At 35.8% G+C, this 16,423-nt stretch overlaps 1 protein-coding gene across 13 annotated transcripts in view; it reads left to right on the top strand.

Moving 5' to 3' along the window:
- The window catches only part of FAM13A (family with sequence similarity 13 member A), a 353,806-nt gene that overhangs the window by 263,783 nt on the left and 73,600 nt on the right, over positions 1–16,423 (top strand). For 10 of the 13 annotated variants that reach the window (XM_047717965.1, XM_047717962.1, XM_047717960.1 and 7 more), the window contains one exon: positions 3,211–3,252. The exons of the other annotated variants lie outside the window; for them this stretch is intronic. In XM_047717965.1, the coding sequence (XP_047573921.1) occupies positions 3,211–3,252 (42 nt within the window). The remainder of the gene's footprint in view (positions 1–3,210; positions 3,253–16,423) is intronic. 13 annotated transcript variants of the gene reach the window in all.

Genomic DNA, 16,423 nt, shown 5'->3' with positions numbered 1-16,423 from the left:
GATCTAGCCCCGCATCCGGCTCCCTGATCAGCAGGAAGCCTGCTTCTCTCTCTTCCACTCCCCCTGCTTGTGTTCCCTCTCTCACTGTCTTTCTCTGTCAAATAAATAAGTAAATAAATAAATAAAAATCTTTTAAAAAAATAAATGATTAAAAAATAAATCAGTGCCTTAAATTGATTTTTAGAATTAGTTGACTTAATTTGAAGTCAGTGCTTCAGTTTTGTTTCAGAATTTATACCCTTGTCAAGTTACAAAAACCCAAGGAAAGGGTACTTGGATGAAAAGGAAAAGGAGAAATGTGCAAATTAACTATCAAAATTGATTTATTTTCTTTTTCTTTTTGAATTCTATTGTTCTTCTTGAGTACTGTGCATGGGTCGGTGCCCTGTTGACTGCTGCTGATTTGAGTAAATCTACTACTGAGTCTGTTTTGTTTTATGTAAATTGCAGTATTTACACTTTCTTTTTGGGAACATGTAAAATTAGTCAAACTGCAGGGACATACCCAAATTAAGAATTTCTGATTTCATCTTTCATTGACAACTTTACCTTGTTTTCAGGCAGATACAGCCTGAAAAATACTTGCTTAAGATTAAAAACTTATGTTTCTATCAGGAGATACTCTTATACAGCCAGTACATTTTTTATTTTATTTTATTTTATTTTTTAATTTGACAGACAGAGATCACAAGTAGGCAGAGAGGCAGGCAGAGAGAGAGGAGGAAGCAGGCTCCCCGCAGAGCAGAGAGCCCGATGCGGGGCTTGATCCCAGGACCCTGGGATCGTGACCTGAGCCGAAGGCAGAGGCTTTAACCCACTGAGCCACCCAGGCGCCCCCAGCCAGTACATTTTAATGAAACAGGCACTTTACACATGCTGCCCATCATCATATATTGTGAATGGACTAAATTTGGTGAGGAGTCATTATAATCAGAAGCATGATATGGGGGATATAAACTCCACGAGATCTTGCTAATGGCTGTTGCCATGAAGACTGGCCATCACATCAATTTTCTTCACCTATTCACCTCCCCCCTATATTCTGATAGCTTAAGACTGAAGGGAAGATGGTAAATGACAGAAGTGGACTAACTTGTAATACAATAACTCACACATCACTGGCTTTGTGACCTGCACCTGTTAGGTGCCCCCTCTGAGCTTACTTACCTTGAGTTGAGGAACAAGTACCAGGAGGGGTTGTGATAAGGATTTATACGAGTTAATTAATGTTGGAACACCCAGTAAGTAGCACCTGGCTAATGAGTACATGTGTGAGGGAGAAAAGATGATAGAGAATAAAGGATTGATTTTGATTGCCTCTGTTTGCTACAAAGAAATTTAGCACATGTACACAAAATAAACATTAGCCAAAATATACCAACAGCTGTGTTTAGAACTCTGCACCATCTAAATCTTCTCCCAAAAGCACTTCTAAGTTCCAAGGAAACCAACCATATTGCTAATTGAGTCTTCACTAAAGTACCCTTGTTAAATTTCATTAAAATGTGTTGCATGTTAGAGTTAAGGATCTGTCATGGGCATAAAAATGTTTAGTACACTGTCCCTTTTATAACACATGGAGACAATGTTCCTATAATAATAAAACTGTTAGAGGTTTTTAGTTGCAGCCTTTTTGCATACTGTTGGTCATAATTAGTACTTTTTGACAGTGAATCCTTGATTAGGAAAGCCAACTCCAACATTTTTTATAGTTTGTTTTGTTCAGTGTTCTCAAGGAATTTTTTGAAACCACTGTGTAAGCTCCTTGTACCAGTTTTGCTTAAAGAGTTCCCCTCCTGTAATAGCCCTGCTCCCAGTGGACATTTCCCAAATGTCACCTCTAAGGCTTCAGCTGTGCAACCTGACTCTTCAGCTGTGTCCTCAGTCCCCCCACATTAGAGGCGATAACAAAGCTGATCCATCATTTACCCGCCACTTAGGAAGAATTGCCACAACTGGTTACAAGCGTTGAAGTCTTCGGCAACATGAACATTAGAACAGCTAAGCTATAATGAAACTGGAAACCAAAATCAGGCAAGAATGAAAAATAGTGTGTCATAGTTTATGTGCCATTTTCCAACTAAAATATTAAGACCTTTTCAACTTCTTGGACAGGTGTGTTTGTGTGTATGTGTTTTACAATATAACCGTGTAGTGAGATTTTGCCAGGATAATATTACCAACAGAAGCAAACTTTCCTCTTTTCATCAGTGATCCTTTAAAAAATAAAAAATAAGCCAAGAGAGGGAAAACCGAAGTTATCTAGTTGCTTCCCCAAAGGTGGTGGACACCCCAGGTGGTGTATAAGATTAACCATGGGGTCATAAGAGGAAATACTAGGTCTTCTTTTTGCCTTTATCTAATAGTTTATTTTTCTACTTTTATCTCTTTAATGATTTACATAATTAGTAGAAATAGATACTTAGTCATATATTGAGGGGAGTGCTGTTTAAAAGTAAATTTTATGACTGTGTGATCACTCCAGCAGACACTAAGGGAAAGAGACTGATTCTTTGCTTTGAAGTCATTTATCAGAAGAAAAACATATGTTAAGGGAAAAAGTATTGTATATATCTTACATTTTTAAAAATACTTTTATATTAAGCTTCATATTGTTGTTTTTGAAGAACGTACACTATTGTGTTGGTTGAAGACTGTAAACTAGTTATATAATTTCAGTTATGTCCTTACACGTTATCCATACTCGTTAATACTTAGAGTAACTACAGAAGACACCGAGCCAGTGTTTGCTGATGCATCTTTCATTGCTAGGGCATCATTCCTGAAGTGGTTCACCCTTAACAGGAATATTTTGTTGTCTGTTTCTTACTTTCATCATCATGGTAATGAGCTATAATTAACTTTATTGGGATAATTGAGTATGCAATCATTTTAAGGGTTTATGTATAATGTGTGGAACTTGGATGGGGCCTGTAGAAATAAGGTAGTAAAAAGCTTCCTTTTGAAAAAGTGATGTGACTGACTTTTGCCTGAGGCAATCTTGAGAGAAACCTCTCTTGATGGTCTCCCATGAAGAAGTAATTGACCTTGGCTAGGTCCAAGGTAAAGGATGTTTTACTAACTTTACTCCATTGTGAGATTAGCTCTCATGTGTCAAAATAGAATTTCTGACAGGAAGAATAGAGTTTTAGTAAAATTGATATGTTAAAATATTAACAGAAATTAATATAAAATTTATTTTCCTTTTAGTTCACAGGAAGATGAAAGACCTATGTCACCTTTCTATTTGAGGTATTTATTTGATTTTTGTTGTTCTATTACAGGGAATGAAAGAGGGGTAGGGCTTCTTTGCGTTTCTTTGCCCATTTTAATTCTTTTCAATAGAGTATTCTATACTGTGGCCAAACTAAGCTTATTGGAACCCTTCATAATATTCCTTATGCAGTGTTTTTCTTCTCTTTGGTTTAAGAAATCTTAAATTTAGTAGAGCTGAAAAGATTCAATAAGATATTTTATTTTAAATTCAGAAATGTCAAGGTACCTATTTTAATTTCAGAAATTGCCTAATGATTATGCTGTTACCTACATCTTAAAAACTTCTGTTCCATGCATAGATGCAGGTGGGGGAGGGGTGTGAGCACAAAGCTTCAACTATGTTAGATCATTTTCTATACAGTAGTGGATTGTGAAACTGAGTATTCAGCAACTTCGTGGAGTGTAGGGTTATTTTCTAAAGCTTATGAAGCCAGAAAAACAACTATTAAAACAGGTGAGTTGACAGAATTAAAAGTAGATGTTAGAACTCTTTCTGCAATTTTGAAATCTACTTTCTTTAAAAGATGTCAGGATTTGAGATACATAGTTTGTTTATTTCTAAATCTGATTTGTTATGATAGTCCCAGAGTTAGAGTTAGGCTTTAATTCAACCAACAATAGTTCAGAAATGTGTCATAAGACTTTAGTCTTAGCCAAGTAACTGCTTTTCAGTACTGTTCCGCCCTTCAGCAACTCAAAGCATATTGCATAATCACATTGTGGCAAAAGAGAGAACATCTGAGGTTTTAGTCTGAGACAACATGGTGGTCCAGTTGATTCACTTTGGTTTCCTGCCAACCAAATCAGCATATTTTGGTTTGTAGGCTACCTCAACTATACAGCTACTATAAACACATGAGGATGTTGTTGCTGAGTACATGGTGACTCTGGTATTCATTATGTAAATACACACAGAAATATCAAACAAGTGGTTATCCTATATTAACGGAAATTAAGTTTTACATGGTACAGAAGACTACAGCACCAGATCATGCCAGCAAATGAGAACTGTCCTCTGTCTTATTTTTTTTTTAAGATTTTACTTATTTATTTGACACAGAGAGAGAGAACACAAGTAGGAAGAGCAGCAGGCAGAGAGAGAGGGGGGAAGCAGGCTCCCCGCTGAGCAGAGAGACCGATGTGGGGCTCCATCCCAGGACCCTGAGATCATGACCTGAGCTGAAGGCAGAGGCTCAACCCACTGAGCCACCCCGGTCCCCCACCTCTGTCTTATTTTTATTCCTCTAGGTAATATTAGTCTATGTTTTACATGGTACTGAATTGTGTCTTTTTAACAATTTTAAAAAGCTGATGGGGAAAAAAGGGTTTATAAGTCTTAAGACCTTAAGAGACACATAATTGTGTTTTCTAATATGATGATTTTTAAAATTGTTTAAACTAATAGTGTGTCTTGAAAAAGAAATTCAGTACTATAACACTTGGTAGAAGCTATTTGAGTCATAAAAACTAAAATCTAATGGAAGTAGTAAAAAACAATGAATATGCCTACTAACCCACATGTACAGGAGAGGTAAATTTGCAGAAAAAGGAAGTTACCATCAGGCACTCCTTTGGAAATTTTAAATAAGTGGAGCTATTTCATAAATGAAAAAAATAATTATTATTTGTCCTGAAATTAAAATCTCAAATATAGTTTCTTTTTCTGAATAACACTACATGGTAGTCTTAGAAATTATGTAAGAAGTAAATTGGTACAAGTTAATTTAACTTTTTTTTAATTATCTCCTTGACAAGAAGTAGGGAGAATCTATTTGTTTTGTTTTGTTTTGTTTTCAAATTATTTGCATGGCTGCTTTGAGATTAACTCTTCCTGGGTTATTCTAACGCACAGAATTTAAGTGGAAGAAAAAATACAGGATTGTTAACTATAATTAAAGTTCTTCCAGATTTTTGAACTAAAAGCATAACATGTCCACTGACAGTTTAATTTATAAATTAATGCATTTTTGCACTACCTCTAGTAAGAGCAAATGAGTGCCTAAATGTTTTAAATGTACTTATATTTCTGTGGTCTCTTTGTCTTCCATTCCTTTTTCTTCTACTTTATTAAGATTCCCTTCCTACAATTCTCAGAAAGGCCAGTTATTCCAAGACTCATGAATTTCATAACAATTTGTCAACATGATAAAAAACTAAATTGGCTCTTTTAAAATCTTTTTAAAAGATTTTAAAATCTTTTACTGCAGCTTTGGAAAGTAAAAAGTGATTGGTAGTTGGAAAATGATATTTTTCCTGACTAGGAATATTGAATATTGAGTGCTATGTATTATATTTTGACAGCGTTGACTGGTCAAGGGTTTTTTTGGGTTTTGATTTTGGGCTTTTTTTGAGGTGGGGGGTGGCGTGTAGACAGAGAGGAAAGGTCCAAACAAGAGATGAGACACATCGGTTGAGCTGGGTACTCATCAGAAGTAGATCCAGCCAGGCAGATGAGATGGGATGGGGCAGCTGGTCAGGGGTGGGATATTCAGAAGGTCGTTTATTCTGAAAGGTCCAGCATGAGGTAGAACAGCAAAACTCAGTGTCTGCAGGTCTGGGAGTGGGCAGTCTTCAGGAAGACTGGATGAACACAGAAGATAGAGCACAGCAGGGCTCCAGTGTCAGAGGGAGGAGAAGAGATGATCCATAAAGGAATTCAGATACAGGACATCAGACAAGCATCCAGCTCTTGGAGTGGAGACAAGGTGCATTATTTATAATGAAGATAGAGTCTGTGCGGTAGAGAATAGAGATGGAGAGCAATGCAGAGAACTTACAGTGCACTAGTGCAGGTTCCAGACCCTTTCTTTGGCTTGGGGAAGGCAGGTGGAATCCAGGAACCGGGAGCCACAGAGGCTATTGCAATCGTTACCTTGCTCCACTTTTCACCTTGTAGAATTCCAGTTTCTGTGATTACGATTCTCTGTTACAAGCAGTCATGTCTGAACCACATGGCAGTCTACTATACATTTCAGTTGCCTTCAGTTTTTTCTGTAGTCAGGCAGGACATACACTCATATATTCTCATTCTAGATTAAATATCTGCTGAACTCTGTCTTCTGTAATTTCAGCACTTCTCCACCCTAGCCTAACTCACCAGAACTATTTGTCCTTTTTTCCCCCTAAAGGAAAGAAACAGTAGCTACAAATCTGCACTTGCTGCCCTCTCATGTGGCAGGATGCCTGCAGCTACAGTAGCTCAAACAGCCAGTATCATTGTTCCCTCGATGCTCATTAGAGATTAGCACCCTGTTGAAGTGATTAAGGAAATGAAAGGGAAAAACAGGTTATACCAAACGCTTAGCAAGATTGCTACAGAAAAGACAAGAACCTGCAGACTTCAGGTGAAGAACGTCCTTGGCAAGGATGTCCATACCCTGGGCTCTCATGGGCTCGGCTGGACTCCCAGAAAGGCACCTCTACCTCAATTGCTCAGATTAGCAGCTTGCTGTAGGTGTTCTGTGCCACGTCCAACCTTGCTATTGTCTGAATTCTCTTGCCTGTCTTCCAGTCCGATCTGGCCAGGATCTGTTGCTAGTTCCACTTGTATTTGTCGGGGCCTTCACAGTCTGCAAACTCATATTTTGACTTCTGTGTTTATTTCCACTGGGACTGAGGCTCTTAATCTCTACTTTCTATTCCTCCATATCTCTGTCCTCTCCCGCCTCACCTGTACTACCTTCACATTCCTTATGGCCGGGTTCAGGTCCTACGCTGATCCCATCCCAACCTGTCCTGTTCCATCCAACTTCTACGTTTGAATTCCTTTTTCTTAAAAAATTTCTGGATTATACATACAGTTTGTATACATGGATGATACATAAAGCCTGTATATGAGGCCTGTCTCTGCCTGCACTTTATCAAAATCCTAAATGTGCTTTAGGGGCTACATACCTGTAACCAGTCTTATTCACTGGCTCTAAACAGCTCACCTGGCCTCTGTGGTGGCTCCTTGCTCACCTAACACCTACCTTTTAGCCCCTGCCCTAATCTTCCTCTGCTTTTTCTTTCTTATTTTGTGCTCCATTAAAACTCTTAAATTGACCATCTTTATCAATTTCAGCCCAAGTTTTAATATACAAGATACAAATTAAAGCTAAATTACTATTTTAGCAGATTTGGAATTGCTTAGGGTCACTGTCAGTATTTATATGTTTTCTGATTTTACTGAATCAGGAACATCAGATAGATTTGTATCTAAATAAGCTTTTGGAATAGAAACTCATTCTTCAGTATTTTAATATTTTTATTCCTTGAAACCAGGAGTCATTAATTTGTGAAAGTCTTTTAATGGTAGATTTACATTGAAGAAAAATTTAGCTTTGGATAAATTGAGATTAAAACATTACCTGACATTAGATGGGATCTGAAAACTATGTGAGACCACTCCTACCCTGATATGTAGAAAAGTTTTTGTAGAGCATTTATGAATAGCTCTTCGGGGATTACCTTTCCAAACAACTTGTGCTAGAATTTGTAGGTTTATGATTTTTTTTTTTTGGTCACGCTTTATCAAACGTTAATAGTTTCTTTTTCTTCTTAACTCTCTTGTATGTTTTCTTAATTATCATTTTGAGGTAAAAATCTCTCATCAGTTGGGATAGTTTAGAAAAGCGTAATATATCAGGCATTATAATTGTTGTTGACTAACAAGTGCAATGAACAAGCAGGCTGTTTACTTGATTATCTACTTTTTTCCCACCCTAGATATTTGGGTGTCTTTAGACACAAATAACTATATATTAACATTATTTGTTTCCTTTGTCCTTTTTAACTAGAACAGTGTTTCTCAACTAAAGAAGCACAGCATCTCTGCCTTTGGAGCTCTTTTTGAGAGAGGGATGGGAGGGTAAATACAAACAACAAAATATAAATAACATAAAATTTATCATTGTAACCATTTTTAATTATTTTTTGATATCAGTTCACCATCTTAACCATTTCTAAGTGCATTTCCACTAATAATGCGTGAATCCAATTGCTCCATGTTTTTCTTAACACTTGTTATATTCTGTTTTTTGATAACACCATCATTATGATACATACTTTGTATACTTTAAAGATACTAGGATCTCACTGGCCAAGATTCTGAGCCCTGAGTGGTGTTGGGTGTCCATATTTTCAATAAGTATCATGAGATAGTCTTTTCTAGAATAAAAGGGAAAATGGGATACCCACATGCAAAAGCATGGAGTTGGCCTCTCACCTAATATCCTATAGAAGAATTAACTTGAAACAGATCAAAGCCCCAAAGGTAAGAACTAAGCCTCTAAGAACTCTTAAAGGAAAACATCAGGCAAAAGATACACAACCCTGAATTTGGCAGCGATTTCTTAGCTATGACACCAAAGGCACAGGAAACAAAAAGTAGACAAATCGGACTTCATGAAATTTTTTAAAGTTTTACAGGTCAAAAAAAAATAAAAGACTATCAACAGAAAGGAAAGGAAGAGTGGGGGGAAATATTTGCAAATCATTTATCTGATAAGGGATTAATATCCAGAATATATAGAGAACTCCAAAAAATCAACAACAACAAAATGATTTTTAAAATGGGAAGATTGGGGCACCTGGGTGGCTCAGTGGGTTAAGCCGCTGCTTTCGGCTCAGGTCATGATCTCAGGGTCCTGGGATCGAGTCCCGCGTCGGGCTCTCTGCTCAGCGGGGAGCCTGCTTCCCTCTCTCTCTCTCTCTCTGCCTGCCTTTCTGTCTACTTGTGATCTCTCTCTGTCAAATAAATAAATAAAATCTTTTTAAAAAAATAATAAAATGGGAAGATAATTTGAATAGACATTTCTCCAAAGAAGTTGTCCAAATGGCCAATAAGCACATGAAAAGATGCTGAACATCAGTAATCATCAGGGAAATGCAAATTAAAACTATAATGAGGTATCACCTCACACCCATTAGGATGGCTGCTTTGAAAAATAAAAATAACAAGTGTTGGCAAAGAAGAAGGGAAATTGAAAACAGGGTCACAAGGTCCCAAAGAGATATTTGTACATCCATGTTCATAGCAACATTATTTGTAATAGTCATAGGGTGGTTGCAACCCAAGTGTCCATTAGTGGATAATGGATAAACAAAATGCAGTATATATACACAGTAGAGTCTTATTCAGACTAAAAAAGGAGGAAACTTCTGATAGACACAACATGGATGAACCTTAAGGACATTTATACCTAGAGAAATAAGGTAGGCACAAAAAGACATCTGTATGTTCCCCTTATGTGAAGGACAATGTAGTCAAATTCATAAAGTCACAAAGTAGAATGGTGGTTGCCAGAGGCTGGGGGGAAAGAGAGAATTGAGAGTTACTGTTTAATAGGAATAGGGTTTCAGTTTTAGAAAATGAAAAGAGTTCTGGAGCTGAATGGAATGAGTTTACAGTGTGAATATACTCAGTGCCACTGAAGTATACACCAAGAAATGGTTGAAATAGTGAACGTTATGTGTGTTTTGCCACAAGAAATTTGAGGGGAGAAAAGTGTCATGTAAGAGATTTTAATGCATACCCCTAGCTGAAAACCACTAAACCAGACAACTACTGCAAGTACTATTTTGTACTGCAGAATGGTTATAAATTTACATAATGTTCATCATATAATTCTCTAGGGATTCAATATTGAGTTCTTGATATCATATTTTTTTACTTAATAAGAGACAAGTATAGATTCTGAGTTTTATTCTATCTGTTAATTAAAATATTAAGCATATTTATTAGGCTATACTGATAAAGTATATAGATTTTTATGGTTTTTATGCTTCTCCTCATGTCTTTCTTCCGCATGATAAAGCAAAGGAAAAACTGACAGACAGGGAATGACACCTTTATGGCCATTCTATCTAGAGCTCTTGTTGTTTCATTCTTCAGCCTTCTTGCCTTCCTATAGATTTCTGTTTATAAGAACTTCAGGTCTGAATAAAATATAAACCTTTTATTTAAATAAGTAAAAGACCAGCTTTACCTAATGTAACTACCCCAGGCTTCCCATTTAAATTCTAATGATGATATCAAAGACAAAAACTAGAGACAGCTTTGTAACAACGATAAACCCATGTATCAAAGGTCACATCACTGGGATAGGCTGAGAAATGTATTTTCACCTTACAGACTTCATTTCCACGATCTAGACAATACAGATGACCACAAAGAGAGAATGAAGGGGATGGGGGTAGGGAACTAAGTTGGATTCCTTCCTTTGTCTACTGCACCAACCAGAAAAATGAGTGACATTCCCCCTACTGAACAGAAAGTTACTTTCTGAACCATTCAGAGCTGAGCTGCATATTCTTTTTCACCTCTCTGTCCCCCATTAGCTCTTTATGTCAACATCTATTCAAAGACTAGAACACTTAGTATACAAAACTATCCCCCTGGGATGTTCAGTTATAAAGCATTTGAGAAGAGGATAAAAAGGAAGGAAGATTACCGGACATAATGAGTGCTTTCAAGAGTACACTGTACAAAAACAAAGTACAAATTTATTCCTGATTCTCCAGCTTAATCAGAAAATTGGACCAAATAGCAAGTGCACCTATTTAAGCATAATAGATTGTTCTAGGGCAGACTCATATATTGGCCCTTAAAATCTAAATTCATGAGCGAGCATCTGTATACAGCCAAGGGATGATGAAATAAACAAGAACAATCTACCCACCCAGGTTTTGGTAATGACCTGCCTGAATTGATGGATTCTCCTCAAGAACCACAGAACACAAAGAGCTATTTGGAACTTATAAAGAGAAATTACAAACTAAGAAAAAGGATGACTTACCCTGAGGACTCAGTGTAAAAACAGATTTCAGAGAATTGCTTTTTACATGATTCAAAAGGAAACTTGAAAAGGAATATTACTAATCTTCTCCCAAAAATGCTTAAGGACATAACCAACCCTCTCTGAAACATTAAATGGGAACCTGCAAGGGCAGAATAGGTTTACAATTACAAGGCTAGAGACATAGAAGAATAGCTGAAAAGAGGAGGGAAAAGAGAGCCAAGAAATGTATTAGCAGAGATTTCAAAAAACTATGTAGGAAACTGTAAAGAGCAGAAATTATTAAAAATAAATCAAGTACATGATGAGAAAGAAACTTGAGAAGCTCCTCCAGAATGAAGAGCAAATGATAAGAAAAAACTGATAGAAATAATGTTAGATATGAAGATCAGAGATTAGAAAGTCAACCTAAAAATTCTAATTCCAAGGAAAAAAACATACTAGTAGAAATAAAAGTAGAAATCAGGGCGCCTGGGTGGCTCAGTGGGTTAAAGCCTCTGCCTTTGGCTCAGGTCATGATCCCAGCGTCCTGGGATCGAGCCCCACATCCGGCTCTCTGCTCCGTGGAGAGCCTGCTTCCTCCTCTCTCTCTGCCTGCCTCTCTGCCTACTTGTGATCTCTCGCTGTCAAGTAAATAAATAAAATGTTTAAAAAAAAAAATCAAAGTTTATGTCCAGCTAATTGAGAGATGAATTTTATAAGAAATTTTTTAAATTAAATGGTAGAAATTGATTAGAATCATAGGTGAAGGGACAAAGAAAGTAATAAAATTCTGTATCTTTTGTCTTGCATGGAAGGTAGGAGAACAGAAGCAGGAGTCAAGAGTTTTGAGGTTTTTTGTTTGTTTTAGGGGTTATTGTCTTAGTTTTAATAATTAGACATATATGAGTATAAGAGGCAACCACCAGTAGAAATTTAAATCTCTTCAGAATATAAGAGGAAAGACAGAAATCATAGGAAAAGGAAGCTCCCACATTAGAAAACATAAAGCAAAACAAAAGTGGAATAAATACATCAACTATGACAATAAATATACATGGCCAAATTCTTTGATAAAAACTAAAATTACAAAACAAAACTTTAGCTATATTTTGCTCCAAAGAGCCATACCTGAAACAAAATGGCACAAAAAGGTTAATAATAAAAATCTAGAATTTATATCTGACAAATGCGAACAAAAAGAAAGCAGAGAGAGCAATATTAATACCAGGACAACTAAAGTTCATATTTGTGAAACAAGACAAACCTGGACTTAGTAAATTTAGTATGGACTAAACACATAAAGGCTATAAATAAGCATGTGTAAAATAGCACAGCTTCAAATGATAGAAGTTTAAACTCTTTTTATCTTTTTTTTTTTTTTAAGATTTTTTATTTATTTATTTGACAGAGAGAGATCACAAGTAGACGGAGAGGCAGGCAGAGAGAGAGAGAGAGGGAAGCAGGCTTCTTGCTAAGCAGAGAGCCTGATGTGGGACTCGATCCCAGGACCCTGAGATCATGACCTGAGTTGAAGGCAGCGGCCCAACCCACCGAGCCACCCAGGCGCCCCAGAAGTTTAAACTCTTAACAAGAGTAAACAGGCAAACACGTTTGAAATATAGAACTTATACATCTAACTATATGTCTATAATAAAATTTACAAAATAAATAACACTGAGAATTTTATATAATCAATGAGATTTAAAATAAATGAGCATTACATACTAAACTTTGCACCCTTTAAGTAGTGCACAAGAATTCCTCCTACTTTCTAAAAAATTATTCAGCTGTATCTGGAAATTCTTGAAGAGTAGAAATTTTAGTGTTGCCTGGGTGGCTCAGTTGGTTAAGCATCTGCCTTTGGCTCAGGTTGTGATGCTGGGGTCCTGGGATCGAGCATCGGGGCTCCCTGCTCAATGGGGAGTCGTCTTCTCCATTTCCCTCTGCCCTCCCCGCTTGTGCTCTCCCTCTCTCTTAAATGAATAAATAAAATATTTTTTTAAAAAGTTGAAATTTTAGCAGTCATGTATTCTGACCATGGTGTAATTGATACCAAAAAATTTCCAATCACCCAATGAAAGTTCACCTAAAGGAGGAAAAAATTCAGAGAGGAAATAAAAACTAGTTCAGACTATTGATAAGAAAAAGGGGAAACATACATACCAAAATTTGTGGATCTAAGCTCTTTTTAAGTGGTGATTTCACCTTCTTAAGAATGAAAATAAATGAGCCACCCAATCAGAATTTAAAAACTATATAAAAGAAGAAAAGCAACCTCTTAGAAATTTAGAAGGTTTTGATAATAATAAGTGGAAAAGAGAGCAGAACTGATGTTTGAATCCAGAAAATTGTTCTTTGGGAATAAAAATGAAAATTATAAAATAGAAAAACCTCTGGTAAACTTAAAAAAAAAAGAACAAAACTAATAATCAGAACTGAAGTTGGTGGAGGGATATAGTAGTTTTTAAAAGATTAAAGATTGTGCAGGGTGCCTGGATGGCTCAAGCAGTTGAGGGTCTGACTCTTGATTTCAGCTCAGGTCCTGATTTCAGGGTCATGAGATCAAACCCTTCATGAGGCTCCACACTAAACAGGGAGCTGCCTGAGATTCTCTCTCCTTTCCCCTTTTTTCTCCCCTTCACTTACTCCCTCTTTCTCTCTCTCAAATAAATAAATAAGATATAGACCCTCAACTCTATGGTCGAATAATCTTCAACAAGGCAGGGAAAAATATCCAGTGGAAAAGACAGTCTCTTTAATAAATGGTGCCGGGAAAATTGGACACCTATGTATGGAAGAATGAAACTCTTATCTCTTACACCATGCACAAAGATAAACTCAAAATGGATGAAAGACCTCAGTGTGGGACAGGAATCCATCAAAATCCTAGAGAAGAACATAGGCAGTATCCCCTTTGACATTGGCCACTTCTTTCAAGACACATCTCCAAAGGCAAAGGAATCAAATAAATAAATAAATTTTTAAAAAATAAAAGATTAAAGACTGCTTGATAGAATTTTATACTAATAAACGTAAAAATCTAGAAATAAAAAATTTTCTGGAATGTACATTTTGAAAAGAAAATTCTATTTGAACCCAAAATAGTACTTTGAATAATCTGCTCTAAGAAAATAACTAGATGTATAGCCAAAGGTTTATATGAATAGCAGCATTATTTGAGAAGGATTGTGTCCTTATTGAAGCCAGATTACACGAGATAGAATCAGAACTGTGTAAACTTGAATGAGATATTAAACCTCTCTGAACCTCAACTTCCTCATCTTAAGTGAGTATACATAGTGAACTATTTAATTTCATTCATAATTTTCCTTTACAAAGACCTTAGTCCAAAAACTAAAACTCTGAATTTCTTTTTTATGCAAAAACAGCTAAATATGTAAAACTCCATAATTAGGGCCTGAACAAAAAGCTATACAAAAAGTGAGTATTTTGATATTTTAATAGGCTCTATTTAATTTGTTAGAAAATATTTGATAGATCATCAAAATGATTTTAATAGATCATCAAAATATTCTAGGAATGAAGAATAGTTTTTTTTTTTCTTAAAAACAGTCCTAATATTTAAAGGAATATGAAGTGTGAGGTTTGAAAAAGTTTGAGGATAAACATTTTCCTCCTACTAATATCCATGTAGTATGTTTTCAATTTATGTTCTAGTATTCTATGCATAGCATATGCTTTTTTTAATGCATAGTATATGCTTTAAAGCCAAACTCTTAGGTTTTTTAGATCCAAACTATAACACTACCACAAAAAGGTAATACAATTTTTGTCAAAGTTTGAATACCTATAAATGCTCCATTAAATTTCTGTATATCATAATCATAGCTAGAGGTTAAAGCAAAGTAAATATTGAAAATCAGGGGTATTTCTTTTAATGTATGACATTGTCCATGGAAGACATGGTTTTAATGAAAAAGTTTTAATTAGAAATCTGTTATAACTGTAATAAATAACACTGGATTCATCTTATAATGTTGATGCTGCATATCAACTTTTAGTATTTTAAAATAATACTAAAAATATTCTGTTAAACAGAGAAATTAGGAGCTTCATGCTATTTTGATTATTAGCTACACGATCTTCATCTTTGCCCAAATTAAACATCACACAACTGTCTTTTAAATCCTGACTTATTTTTTTAAAATCTCACTAAATGTAAATATTCTAGAGGGGAAAAAAAGGATAATTCTGTTCACCTAACAGTTCCTATTGAAACAATAATACTTTACCACAATAATATTTATATACCGCAGAAGAGAACATATTGAAGTAAGAGAATGTATAAAAAAAAGAGAACACGTGCCTCTTCAAGATGTCGGATTTTAGTAGACTTGAAATTTCTTTCTTTTTATATGTAGATTTCTTTATTTCAAATTGAGAGTTCTAATTAAAGAATCACTTGTCAACAGGCATTCTGTGCATCTTATCACATGCAAATTTATAGACTAGTATTGTTGAGCGTGTGGGGCTTCCAGAAATGTAGTTTGGGTTTGGTTAATAGAGATGCAGACTAAATATATTTAAGTACACCGTAGAATATATCGCAGAGTAGGCTCAGAATCTGTTCTCAAAGACTGTACCAATAGCGAATGCAGCTGCGTCCTCACTCACAGGAGGCTTGGGTCATGAAGTTGACCCTAGCTCTGTAGTCTGCAGAGAGGCTTATCTTTTTTCAGTTTTGAATACTTGCTTTATCAACATTAGGAAATGATCTCTTCCATATTCAAGTGTTTATATTGCATAAGTAGGAAACTTTGTTATCAGATCAGTCAAGGGCTCTGAAAAAAATTCATTTCCCTTCGCTTTCTGCAGAGGATAAAAAGCAAGTTCCATTGTAGACGAAGGAAATCTGTATTTTTCACTTTAGCTTATTTGCTTATTGCCCTTTTGTCGTTTTTCTTAGAATTACCTTCATGAGTGAATTATAGCTATGGAAATAGCCCCTTCTTCTGTCATTAAATATTCTTAGAAATCTTGCTATTGGTGGATTATTAAGCACATCCCACAGGAACTATACAGGTGGCTGGATACCTGACCAAAGCTATATTGGTATTTAATAAACCATAACTACGTCTGAAACTGTCATAATATGCAGTTATAACCTTTTGTAGTGATTCAGACTTTAGGGCAGTAAACTTTTAGAGCTAAAAGAAAACCACAGGACCACTAGCCAAGTCTTTCATTTTCTGTGTGAAGAAACCCACCCAGAGCAGCCAGGCTAACCAGCAATCTATAATTTCAGCTAATTAACTGCGGAGCGAAGACCAGAACTTCTCTTTTCTGATTCCCAATGGAACATGTTCTCTTCTCAGAATACTTTCTTTAGAGAAATTCTGCTTAAAAAACATGAAAATATGGGGGCG

The sequence above is a fragment of the Lutra lutra genome, chromosome 2 (assembly GCF_902655055.1).
Source record: "Lutra lutra chromosome 2, mLutLut1.2, whole genome shotgun sequence".
NCBI classification, from domain to species: domain Eukaryota; kingdom Metazoa; phylum Chordata; class Mammalia; order Carnivora; family Mustelidae; genus Lutra; species Lutra lutra.
The sequence above is the reverse complement of the archived record's forward strand: the minus strand, read 5'-3'. Positions and strand labels throughout refer to the sequence as shown.